General features: G+C 46.7%; 1 protein-coding gene across 2 annotated transcripts; it reads left to right on the top strand.

The window, feature by feature from the left end:
* The first annotated feature begins 4651 nt into the window (after positions 1-4651).
* LUZP4 (leucine zipper protein 4) lies at positions 4652-11778 on the top strand. Of its 2 annotated transcripts, none has more exons than XM_044306114.1 (4): positions 4652-4810; positions 9464-9690; positions 9770-9841; positions 11515-11778. In XM_044306114.1, exons 1-4 carry the CDS (start codon positions 4789-4791, stop codon positions 11638-11640), a joined length of 447 nt encoding a protein of 148 aa, XP_044162049.1. In that variant the 5' UTR covers positions 4652-4788; the 3' UTR covers positions 11641-11778. The 2 variants fall into 2 exon arrangements, with proteins under 2 accessions (XP_044162049.1, XP_044162050.1); XM_044306115.1 differs by having other exon boundaries at positions 4655-4810; positions 9467-9690.
* Positions 11779-13297: the final 1519 nt, after the last annotated feature.

The raw sequence follows: 13297 nt of genomic DNA, 5'->3' as shown, positions 1-13297 counted from the left end.
TGCTGGCCCTGTTTGAATTCAAAATATCGCGCCTGCGGCGTACCTGTCTCTAATCGGCGCAGGCGCACTGAGAGACGGCCGCTCTGTCGGCCGCTCCATCCTCAATGCGCCTGCGCCGATGACGTCACATCTACACCCGGCGCAGGAGCATTGGGGATGGAGCGGCCGAGAGAGTGGCCGCCTCTCAGTGCGCCTGCGCCGATTAAAGACAGGTACGGCGCAGGCGCGATATTTTGAATTCAAACAGGGCCAGTGGAGAACGATCCCGTTCCCTGGCCCTGTCACTCACACAGCGGAGGGGGCGTCATTAGGATCGGAGGATGCGGCTGCTACCAGCAAGTAGCCGCCCTACTTGCTGGTAGCAAGGTAATTTACATATTATAAAAATAGCTTTTTAACAAAATCTACTGAACAAAAATGAATATTTAGCTTATGTATAGGAAGCTCGCAGTGTAGGGATTATTATTAACCAAAAAAAAATAAAACGGTTTAGTGGGCTGACAGAAGCCCTTTAAGTCCTTGAATTGTCTCATTCTATTCAGATGTTTCAAAGTGATCTCTGATTTTGAGAAAATGAGTGACAACTTTTATTCTCGCACACTGCGATGTCAGTAGATCTTAGTGCAATTTTGTATATTATTGCCACAATTTTTAAAAAGGGTTTCCAGTATTTAAAGGGCTTCTGTCACCCCACTAAACTCTTTTTTTTTTGTTGGGTACTTATAATCCCTATACTGCGATATATCTATACATTATGTTATTAATCATTTTCGTTCAGTAGATAATGCAAAAAACGTACTTTTATAATATGCAAATTACCTGTCTACCAGCAAGTAGGGCGGCTACTTGCTGGTAGCCACCGCAAAAAACCGCCCCCTCCTCCTGTTGATTGACAGGACCAGCAGCAATCTCCCCCTCCGGCTGGCCCTGTCTGCATTTCAAAAATTGCGCACCTGTCTTGATTCGGCGCAGGTGCTCTGAGAGAAGGAGGCTCGCCTCCTCAGCACTCCCTCACCGAAAGAGAAGACGTCATCGGCGCACGCGCACTGAGGGAGTGCTGAGGAGGCGAGCCTCCTTCTCTCAGAGCGCTTGCGCCGAATCATTGGGCAGACTAGATGGGCCAAATGGTTCTTATCTGCCGACACATTCTATGTTTCTATGTTAAGACAGGCGCGCGATTTTTGAAATGCTGACAGGGCCGGCCAGAGGAGGAGATCGCGGCTGGCCCTGTCATTAAACATGAGGAGGGGGCGGTTTTTTGCGGCGGCTACCAGCAAGTAGCCGCCCTACTTGCTGGTAGACAGGTCATTTGCATATTATAAAAGTACGTTTTTTGCATTATCTACTGAACGAAAGTGATTAATAACATAATGTATAGCTATATCGCAGGATAGGGATTATAAGTACCCCAAAAAAAAAAAAGAGTTTAGTGGGGTGACAGAAGCCCTTTAAAGAGATTGGCCACTGTTTGGATGGCCAGACCTGCAAAAGGGAAGCATACTGACCTGCTCCCCGCTGCTGGGTCTCGGCTCCTTTGCTCTCTGTCCTCCGCTGCATCACTTAGGTCCCCTGCTGTTGACATCTGCTTTCACAGAGCTGCACCCAATTACTGGCCACAGCGGTGACCTGCTCCCCCTGCATCGTGTGACCAATTGACTTGATGCAAGTCACTGCTGTGGCCAGTGATTGGCTGTAGCAGTGTCAACAGGGGACCCAAGGGAGGCAGCCAAAGTCGGGGAGTAAAGGGCTCAGGACCCAGCGGCGGGGAGCAGATAAGTATGCTTCCTTTTTACAGGTCTGGCCAGGAGGGGGTTCGCCAAAAACCCTCCAAGAAGTGGCAAACCCCTTTAAAGGGACTGTCTGACTCCAGCAAATGGCATTTATCATGTAGAGAAAGTTAATACAAGGCACTTACTAATGTATTTTTATTATCCATATTGCTTCCTTTGCTGGCTGTAACCATTTTTCCATCACATTATACACTGCTCGTTTCCATGGTTACGACCACTCTACAATCCTGCAGTGGTGGTCGTGCTTGCACGCTATAGAAAAAAAGCGCTAGCCTATGTAAGCTCCCACAATGCTGGCCATCAAAGAGGCCTGTGCTTTTTCCTATAGTGTGCAAGCACGACCACCACTGATGAATTGTAGGGTGGTCGTAACCATGGAAACGAGCAGTGTATAATGTAAGGGAAAAATGAATCCAGCCAGCAAAGGAGGCAATATGGACAATCACAATACATTAGTAAGTGCCTTGTACTAACTTTCTCTACATGATAAATGCCATTTGCTGAAGGGAGACAACCCCTTTAAAGGTGTTCTCCAGGTTTTCTTGAAAGTCTTGCTGTGTGCTGACATGTGGAGGGAAGATCTGGAAAGCTCAGGAGCACATCTGGTCAGGACCTGAGTGGAAGAGTGGGCATCCAGTCTTGGTAGTCACATGAGGTCAGCATATGGCAAGATGTTCAGGATAACCCATAACTTTTGATGATCCGCCATTAAGATAGGTCATCTATATCAGATCGGTGGAGGTCTGTCTCCGGGGACAGCTGTTTTCAGGAGCTGTGGTCAGAACCAGTGATCTCTAGAAGAAGGGTCGTCTGTCATCTGTAGTTAGGGAGTGTGTGTTATTCTTTCTGCACTGGAAAAGGAGGAAAGGTCACTGCCTGTCATTAGGATGAGTCACTGTTCATACACAAAAGACATGAATATTTTATAAGCCTTGGGATTAGGGTGTGACCTGATCAGATATCAAGAGCAAACAGCTTCTAGTTTCACAACCAAAGCTCAAAAGGCTATTCTGGACAATAACCATGCCTCTTTTGGAGAGACAGTCCCTCTTTTTAACCCAAGTCCCTCTGTCCCTCTTTGCTCCTTAAAGGGGTTGTCTCACTTCAGCAAATGACATTTATCATGTAGAAGAAGTTAATACAAGGCACTTACTAATGTATTGTGATTGTCCATATTGCCTCCTTTGCTGGCTGGATTCATTTTTCCCATCACATTATACACTGCTCGTTTCCAAGAGTTACGACCACCCTGCAGTCCAGCAGAGGTGGTCGTGCTTGCATACTATGGGATTTTATTTTTATGCAAATGAGCCATTGGAGCACTGACCCAGCGACACCCCTGGGGATCCAAACACTCCCCCCCCCCCCCCCCCCTTACCTTAGACCTGAAGTCTAGCGCTGAGTTCTCGCGCCTGGGTCTCTTGCACGTCTTCTGCTGTTTGCTCGAGCAGCGAAGATGATTAGTGCGCACACACCGTTCACGCTATTACACCTGGAAGTGGAGGTGACTGCAGATGAAGCCAACAGCGCCTCCGCTTTCGGGTGTAATGACGTCAATGGCACATGCACACTATTTATCTTCGCTGCTTGGCAAGCAGCAGAAGACATGGTGCGCACATGCTAGCGAACCAGTGTGCAGGCGTGAGAAGTCAGCACTAGACGTGAAGTCTAGTGTAGTCAATCTAAGGGGAGGGGGTCGTGTTTGGAACCCCAGGGGTGTTGCCGAAACGGCATAAGCCTGCTTTTTGGTGCTCTAATGGCTTATTTGCATAAACATAAGGCTACACGCACACGACCCTTGTGTGTTTTGCGGTACGCAAATTGCAGATCCGCAAAGCACGGATGGCGTCCGTGTACGTTCCGCAATTTCCAAAACGGCACAGACAGCCATTAATATAACTGCCTATTCTTGTCCACAAAACGGACAAGAATAGGACAGGTTAACAAATTTTTTTGCAGACCACGGAACGGAGCAACGGATGCAGACAGCACACAGAGTGCTGTCCACATCTTTGCGGCCCTATTGAAGTGAATGGGTCCGCACCCGAGCTGCAAAAAATGCTGCTCGGATGCGGACCCAAAACAACGGTCATGTGCATGAGGCCTAAAAGTGTACATTTCTCCAAAATGCAGGCACGTACAAAAAAATAAAATAAAGAAAGGTATTGTTTTACTCAGCTACATCAACCCTACCAGGCTATATTATTGGCTTAAGGGCTCATGCACAAGACTGTGTGTATTTTGCAGTCCGCAAAACACGGATCCGCAAAAAATACGGATGACGTCAGTGTGCATTCCGTATTTTGCAAAATGAAGCAGCTGGAACCTAAGAGAACTGTCCTATCCTTGTCCGTAATGCGGAAAAGAATAAGACATGTTCTATTTTTTTTTCCAGAACGAACATACGGAAAACGGAATGGTTCCGCATACGCCCTGCAAAAAAAAAACGGACACGTAAAAAAATACGTTTGTGTGCATGAGCCCTAATAGGGTTGATTCGGGTGTCGGAGAGTGGTGGGGACAGTGTGACAGTCCTATCCATCTCGTAGTCCTTGCTGAATCCGCATCTCCTCCGTCGTATTTTGCTGGTATTGCACAGCAATAACCTCGTGGCCGGCGAGGAATGTGCAGCTCAGTCCTGATGCCACAGCTCCAAGTCTTATGATTCCCCAGTACCAGATAATTCAGGGTTTCCTCCAGCAAGAATATTTGGGCTTTGACGCCTGTGGACAATACTTGGTCTGTGACGGATATTCTTAGCTTGGTTGGATGCCGCCCCAGACTCAGGGGTGTATTCTCCAGCATGTCACCCTTCCAGCCATGGAGATAAAGGCTCAGGGGTGTATTCTCCAGCATGCCACCTCCTCCAGCTGCGGAGATAAAGGCTCCGTGCCCAGGACACACCTAGTTCTGTATAGTCAGGCTGAAGGCTGCCCAACCGCATTCCAGCTCTCCCAGCTACGCAGACAGTCTTCTCCAAACAGAACCGGGGGACATCATGGACTTCAGTCTGTCTGCAGGTAAGTACCTGATCAGTCCTGGGGAAGGGTCCAGGAAGCTGAGGTATGGCTATGCTGTAGAGCTGCTTTAGCCTCTGTTCCCATTTGGTGAATAATGATGATAAAACAGCTCTGCGGAAATATCTATCCTTTAACCCTATGTGCTAAGTTCTTAAAATGGCACTCTACTTTCATTAAATTTTTGATACGCCATAGGGATGGCTGACGGCTGAGACCCCCACCTATCTCTAGAACGAGGGGAGAGAAGCGGTTGCTTAGTGCAGGACAGAAAGCGAGCCTGTCGTGTGAAGCAAGGAGAGAGAGAGAGAGCGCACTACGCAATCGCTTTTCTCCCCTCGACCAAGAGATCAGTGGGGGTCTCAGCACTCAGACCCCCACCAATCTATGACATATCAAAAGTTTACTGAAAGCACAGCACCACTTTATACCTAAGGATACGGCTCACGAGCGCACACCAAGAGGAAGTGGAGGAGTTAACCCTATATATATCCTCCCCTTGAGGCGTGCTCGGCCCAGCGAGACCTCCCCTATAATTAACCCTTCCCTGCACCCCCCTGCCCTTCAATCAATGACCTCCCACGCTTACCCAGCATGGGAGCCACACCTCTGTTTCCCCTGTATAGACAGAGTCTTGGAGTCGATTAGGACTAGAATTTATTGCTTTATTATGGAGCTCAACGCAGGCAGCTCCTAAGCGCCACCTAGTGGTGGCTATGGGCGTCCAGAATTTTTGGGTTGTGCTAAGGCATCAACTTATCCCCTACCCACAGGATAGGGAATAAGCCTCTAATCGGTGGGAATATGACTGCTGGGACCCCCAAATCCCATGTGCCTGTAAGAGTAGCTGCAGGCATAGCATCCGTGTTGCTGTTTAATTCTCCATGGGATTGCTGGAGATAGCTTAGTGCTGTACTTGGCTATCTCCGGTCGACCCATAGAGACAGAATGGAGTGCAGTACGCATGCTCAGCCTGGTGATCCATTCATAGTGACATACAGGATCCCTGTTCTTGTGATCAGTTAGGGTGCCAGCAGTTGGACCCACACGTATCCTGGGATGTTAATATAGTGGCACAACCGCTTTAAAGGGCACCTGTCACCTCTCTTAACAGGTCTAAATAAATACATTTTTTTTCCCGTAAAATAATAATGCTGGGACATCTTTTCTGAGAAATGAATGTTTTGCCGTTCCTCTCTTAATCCTATTGACAAATAGGATTAGTGATGAGCGAGCACACAAAGGCTATATGCCAAAAGCCAGGTATGTGCAAGCCAACAACCTATCTATGAGACAGATAACAGCCAGCACACCTTACAATGGCAGCCTTGTGCATTATGAGATATTCCAAACCAGCTACAGCAATATAGCGAATATTTTGTAATAATTATGTAGTAAGTCAGTGATAATATCTGACACTGGAAAAGCTGGGTAATAACTCAGTGTAGATCGCGAGTTCTTACCCAGATTTCCCAGTGTCAGATTTTATCACCAAGTTATTACCCAGCTTTCCCAGCGTCAGATAGCATCCTAGTGTAGATCGCGAATATTCTAATCGCCAATTTTTATCGCTAATTTTCCATGCAAAAGGCTACACTAATAAGCTTGTCATAAGACTATAAAAAAAATAGATGGCGCTATTGAGTTATGAACAACGCCCTCTATTGGTTTCATAGTCTTCTGACAAGAATATTAGACTTGTCATAAGACTGTGAAACCAATAGAGGGCGCTGTTCATAACTCAATAGCGCCATGTATTGGTTTTCATAGTCTTATGACAGCTGAAAAAACATGGCAGATTCTGCTCATTTGCATGTCTTTCCCATAAGCTCATGTTTATGCAAATTAGTTTTTACATGACAAAACTGTATAGAGAGGTCATTTAATATTATGTTAAGACAATCCGAAAACTTTTTGTCGCCCTAATGATATTGATCTAGGTGTGCAGGTCCACCCAAGCCATCCAAAAGAACCAAAAAAATTTTGAGGTTTACTGGTTCTTTGTCAGTTAAGAGCTCAGAGCTGGTTTGGAATATCTCATAGTGCACAAGGCCGCTATTGTAAGGTATGCTGGCTGTTATCTGTCTCCTGGGTAGATTGATGTATTGCACATACCTGGCTTTTGGCATATAGCCTTTCTGTGGTTGTCTATTGTATGTTGTACATAATAGAAGTCTAAAATGCATCTAGATATCCTCTTAATGCTGTTTTCAAACCATTTTGATGGGGTTTCCATCAATTTCTAGCCTTTTTTTATGAACCAGGCAGGTACTCTCTGACTGCAGCTGTCTTAGGGCTCTTTCACACTTGCGTTCTTTTCTTCCGGCATAGAGTTCTGTCGTCGGGGCTCTATGCTGGAAGAATCCTGATCAGGATTATCCCCATGTATTCTGAATGGAGTGAAATCCGTTCAGGATGCATCAGGATGTCTTCAGTTCAGGACCGGAACGTTTTTTGGCCGGAGAAAATACCGCAGCATGCTGCGCTTTTTGCTCCGGCCAAAAATCCTGAACACTTGCCGCAAGCCCGGATCCGGAATTAATGCCCATTGAAAGGCATTGATCCGGATCCGGCCTTAAGCTAAACGTCGTTTCGGCGCATTGCCGGATCCGACGTTTAGCTTTTTCTGAATGGTTACCATGGCTGCCGGGACGCTAAAGTCCTGGCAGCCATGGTAAAGTGTAGTGGGGAGCGGGGGAGCAGCATACTTACTGTCTGTGCAGCTCCCGGGGCGCTCCAGAATGACGTCAGGGCGCCCCACGCACATGGATGACGTGATTGCATGGCACGTCATCCATGCGCATGGGGCGCTCGGACGTCATTCTGGAGCGCCCCGGGAGCCGCACAGACTGTAAGTATACTGCTCCCCCGCTCCCCACTATTACTATGGTAACCAGGACTTTAATAGCGTCCTGGCTGCCATAGTAACACTGAACGCATTTTGAAGATGGATCCGTCTTCAAATGCTTTCAGTTCACTTGTGTTTTTCCGGATCCGGCGTGTAATTCCAGCAAGTGGAGTACACGCCGGATCCGGACAACGCAAGTGTGAAAGAGGCCTAAGCAAGTTTTAGGCAAAAACATATCTATTTCCTCATTTCCCTGGTTCTCTTCTGACCCTTTGTTTACATGCAAAAACAACAATCTCTACCCCTCCCCCTGCACTGCTAAGGGAGTGAATACAAGTACTGCCCTGAGTGCCATGTCTGCCTGCTGGGAGACTCAGCATCATGTTGTATGTGTAGGACTACAAGTCCCAGCTGTACAATGACACTGCTAAGGGAGTGAATACAAGTACTGCCCTGAGTGCCATGTCTGCCTGCTGGGAGACTCAGCATCATGTTGTATGTGTAGGACTACAAGTCCCAGCTGTACAATGACACTGCTAACTGAGTGAATACAAGTACTGCCCTGAGTGCCATGTCTGCCTGCTGGGAGACTCAGCATCATGTTGTATGTGTAGGACTACAAGTCCCAGCTGTACAATTACACTGCTGATGCACACAGGATCTCCCCCCTACCTGCAATGCTCTGCAGAACTTCTCTTTCAGCTCCTGTGCCCAGCATTTGTCTCCACAGTGCCTGCAGCTACACAGTAAACACTCCAGCCCTGAATCTGTGCAGCTGAAGGGGTTAAGAACCCTGGGAGAGAGCAATAAGCAGCAGCGGCAGTGCAGGGGGGCGTGGCCAACACAGTGACCTACAGATCTCTCAGGCTTGTGCACAAACATTATCAGAGCAGGGAGAGAAGCTGACATCGCAGGTCATGTGACCCTCAGTGAAATCTCAGAAACCAGCCACTGCAGATAAAGTGAGTTCATTGGAAAACTGTTACATTTGCCTATTTAGAAACATAGAAAGAACAAAAAAATAACTCGGACAACCCCTTTAAGGATAATTATCAAAAAGTGCCTGAGGACAAGACCTGTTCCAACTGTCCACTTGTTATTCTTATCTCAAGTTTCAAGGTGTCCCCATGGCCTCTGACCTCTTTATTGCATAGACCAGGGACGCTCAACCTGCGGCCCTCCAACTGTTGTAAAACTACAACTCCCACCATGCCCTGCTGTAGGCTGATAGCTGTAAGCTTACAGGTTGGCCATCCCTGGCATAGACCCTTGCCCTGCACATACGGGTGAAACTCTTAATACTAGAACATCGTGCTCACTCATTTCAGTATTTACAATAAAGCATATTCTAAAAAACACAGAGTAAATTTTTAAATTTCCCCAACAGTGTTTAAAGGGTTTCTGTCGCTTGCTGCCGGCTGTCTTAACTTCCGGAGAGCACTGTGACGTATTCAGCGCAGGCGCAGTGAGCATCCTTCCGCCACTGCCCTGCGCAAGAATACTAAACGGGACCGCGCAGGATTTACATAGTATGCAAGCACGGCCACTGCTGATGGATTGCAGGGTGGTCGTAATCATGGAAACATATATAATGTGATGGAAAAATGAATCCAGCCAGCAAAGAAGGCAAAATGGAAAATCACAATACGTTAGTAAGTGCCTTGTATTCACTTTCTCTACCTCACTGAACACATGGACTCATACCAACAATTTAAATTCATTTCTACTGCAATTTTCTCTATATGTAAAGAGTTTGTATGAGATGCAATAGTCAACAGAATATAATTGTTCAGAGCATCTTTTTCCAGCAGTCGACCCAGTGAAAAGTGAGGAAGCTAAAAAAGTTGAACATGGCGATGTGAAACACGGCCATAAAGGTGGAGATCACTGCCATAAAGGTGGAGATCACGGTCATAAGGGTGGAGAACATGGGCATAAGCATGGAGAACATGGGCATAAGCATGGAGAACATGGGCATAAGCATGGAGAACATGGGCATAAGCCTGGAGAACATGGACACTGCAAAGAACACAAGGTAAAGCAATCATCGGTAACATCATTACAGCAATGTAGCTCAATATATTACAATATTGTAAGATTTCACATCTTCGCAGGGTGAGCACAGCCATTCCGGCGACTCCAGTGATTCCAGCAGCTCAAGCGGAAGTGACTGTGAAAAAGGAAAGGTAAGAGACCAAAAAATTTACTCCTAGACACCTGGCAATGCAATGAGGGCGGCTTAGACAGTCATAACACGGTCACATGTGAGCTTCTGTATGACGGGTATAACACCAGAGCCCCCCCCACCTCTGGTCCAAGTGACCTGTAGCCTGATCACCATAGGGCCACCTACCTTATAGCAGCTTTCAGCATGAATGCCGTCTATGACTTTTTCATAGGTGTTGGGGGGGGAAAAGGGCAGATCTTGCAGCTTTATCACTTTTTTTTATTTATTACTTTATTTTCAACTTAACTTCTTAAAATTCTGCAGTGATTTATGTAGCTTTAGGGCGAATTCACACACGGTCCATTTGCTGCAGAAATTTCTCAGACTTATTTACTGTTGAAAATGCTTTGAATCACATTTACTGTTTTGAAAGGGGAAAGTTACAGCCGCAGGAAGGGGTGTACCTTTGTGTGGAAAAATTTGCTTCTGTGCACCAAAAATGGCCCAAAATGTTGTCGCATTTTTGAGTGACAATACGTGAACTTAGGTTAGGAGTTTTTTTGGTGCACAGAAATATTTTTGGGCGCATTCTGGCAAAAGTCTGGCGCAGGACTTTCTATACTCCAAATTTACAAAGGTCCATGTGCCAGAATAGTAAATGTCTCTAATATTAAGACTGTGATTCATACTCTTAGACCAACCTCTGGGGCCCCTGCCAATCACGAGAACGGGAACTGTTTCTGCCCTGTTTGTATTAAAGGATAACTGTAAAAAAAAAAATGTTTTTGTAGTATAGGATGTGGCTGATTAATATCACCTCGGTGCCCCTGTTTAAACTTTTAACTGTGTATTCAATAACTCTCAATTTCTGCATTTTTGTTCCCTCTCCTGACTATTAATACCTGCGCTGAAAAGCCTGCTGCTATGTGTCCTCCGTCTCCGTTTCCTCATAGAGAAGACGGAGGACGTACAAGCAGGCATTGCGTGCGCGCTCCCTTCAGATCCTGTGCAGCCAGGGCTTGAAGTTAATATATATCATCGGATTGGAGAAATCTCCAATCCGATGGTATATTCTAAACCCGAGGCGTTCCCATGGTGATGGGGACGCACCTCTGACAGGGCGCTTTCATCCGCGGCACCCGAGGGGTTTATTGCGCGGACGGCAGCTCCTTGTCAGAGGTCGGGTGCCTTCTACAATGTTTATACCCTTTTCTGGGGATAAAGTCATTAGTATCTGAACGGTGGAGGTCCGATTCCAGACACCTCCACCAATCAGCGGGATAGGGTCATGTGCATGTAGTCTAAGGGCTCATGCACACGAACGTGTGCCAGCCGGGTCTGAAATGCACGGGCACCGACCGTAGGGCCGCCAAATGCGGATTGCAGACCCATTCACTTGAATGGGGTCCACGATACACATTGCAAAAAAGTAGTGCATGTACTATTTTTTGTGCTGTGCGGAGGCACGGACAGAAACCCCACGGAAGCACACTGTGGTGCTTCCGTGGGGTTCCGTGCCTCCATTCTGCACCGATTTTCCGGATTGTGGACCCAATCAAGTGAATGGTTCCGCATCCATGATGCGGGGTGCACACGGCCGGTGCCTGTGAATTACGGGCCACAACACGGCCACGGCTGTGTGCATGAGCCCTAAACCTGATCCGAACCTAAACTTATCTTTCCTCTCTACAGTCACATGGAGAAGGCCATGAGCACAAGAAAAAGGAAAAGAAGCTGCATAAGGAGAAAAAACCCAAAGACAAGAAAGAGAAGAAAGAAAAGAAGGATAAAAAAGAGAAATGTGAGAAGAAAATTTAACAGGAGTGTTATAGGGGTGTACAGGTGCTCACAGTCCTGTAAAATCACTGTGACCTCCAAAAAGTTATATTTGACGGTTTCTCAGCAGCCGTTCTGTATCCTAAGCGCTTACGTGTCAATAAAGGCTCCTATCATTTATTTATTGCACACACTTATATAGCGCTGACGTATTCCGCAGCGCTACAGACATTACCATCACGCTGTCCCCAGTGGGGCTCACAATCTAAGGTCCCTATCAATATTGGGATCATTTATCAAACTGGTGTAAAGTAGAACTGGCTTGTTGCCCATAGCAACCAATCAGATTCCACCTTTTCATTTTTCACAGCTCCTTTGGAAAATGAAAGGTGGAATCTGATTGGTTGCTATGGGCAACAAGCCAGTTCTACTTTACACCAGTTTGATAAATGACCCCATATGTTTTTGGAGTGCGGGAGGAAACCGGAGTACCACACAAAGACAGGGAGAACATGCAGGGGGAGATTTATCAAACTGGTGGAAAGTAGAACTGGCTCAGTTGTCCATAGCAACCAATCAGATTCCTCCTTTCATTTTTCACAGCTCCTTTGGAAAAAGAAAGGTGGCATCCGATTGGTTGCTATGGGCAACTAAGCCAGTTCTACTTTACACCAGTTGGATAAATCTCCCCTACGGACTCTATGCAGATGTTGTCCTTGGTCGGACCCCAGCGCAGAGAACACATCCAATATACCAATTATCATATACTACAAATCAGGCCTCATCCTCACGGTTCTCCATGAACAGCACACAAATACATTGACTTTTATGAGCTTATTATTCACACATCTGTGGGTCAGTGGAAAAACAACGAAAAAATGCACTACTTTTGGTCCATGATGTGGACCATTGGGGGCGTAAATTATTAAAATATGCATGACGTCTCTCAGTGGTGGTCACAGACCATTGGTAGAGGCTCTGAAAATCTGGAATACACATGACACATGGAGGGCAAAAACACACAGATGGATGAAACACTGACTGTCCTGTCATGGACATGGGAAAGAGGGCTTGGGCTTCATGCACACGACCGTGCCTGTATTTAGGTCTGCAAACAACGGCAACGCAAAATACAGACGTCCTCCTTGTGCATTCCGCTTTTTTCTTACCCCCATAAACAGAAAGGTCTTTTCTCATCAGCAACACAGACAAGAATAGGACATGTTCTATAGTTTGTGGGACAGCCGCATAGATCTGCAACAACATATGGATATGTGCACGGCCCCATAGAAATGAATGGGTCAGGGTGTTATATACAGAAAAAATGCGGATCAAAAAATATGTTTGCGTGCATGAGGCCTAAAGTCACTTCTGGTCTTGTACGAACTATGACTACCATGATGCTGTAGTATAAGGACATACGGGGCCACTTATTAAGACCGCTGTTTTAGATGTTGGTCTTAATAAGCCCCCTGCGCTGGCTGTGGATCCGCCAGAGATTATGAAGAGGCGCTGGCCTCTACATACCTTCGGAGCATCCACCGCCGGTCTAAATGTAAGCCGGCTTCCTTGCTGTCTTACAATTAGACCATAAAACAAGCGGAGAAAATGATGAATGAGACGGGCCTCCTGCCGGTTCCCTTCTCCACCACTCCCGCTTTTGTAGACCTGGTGTGAGCGGGGAGAAGTCGTCTGCCAG

This window comes from Bufo gargarizans, chromosome 9, assembly GCF_014858855.1.
Source record: "Bufo gargarizans isolate SCDJY-AF-19 chromosome 9, ASM1485885v1, whole genome shotgun sequence".
Classification (NCBI taxonomy): domain Eukaryota; kingdom Metazoa; phylum Chordata; class Amphibia; order Anura; family Bufonidae; genus Bufo; species Bufo gargarizans.
This window is presented reverse-complemented; position numbering and strand designations above follow the sequence as displayed.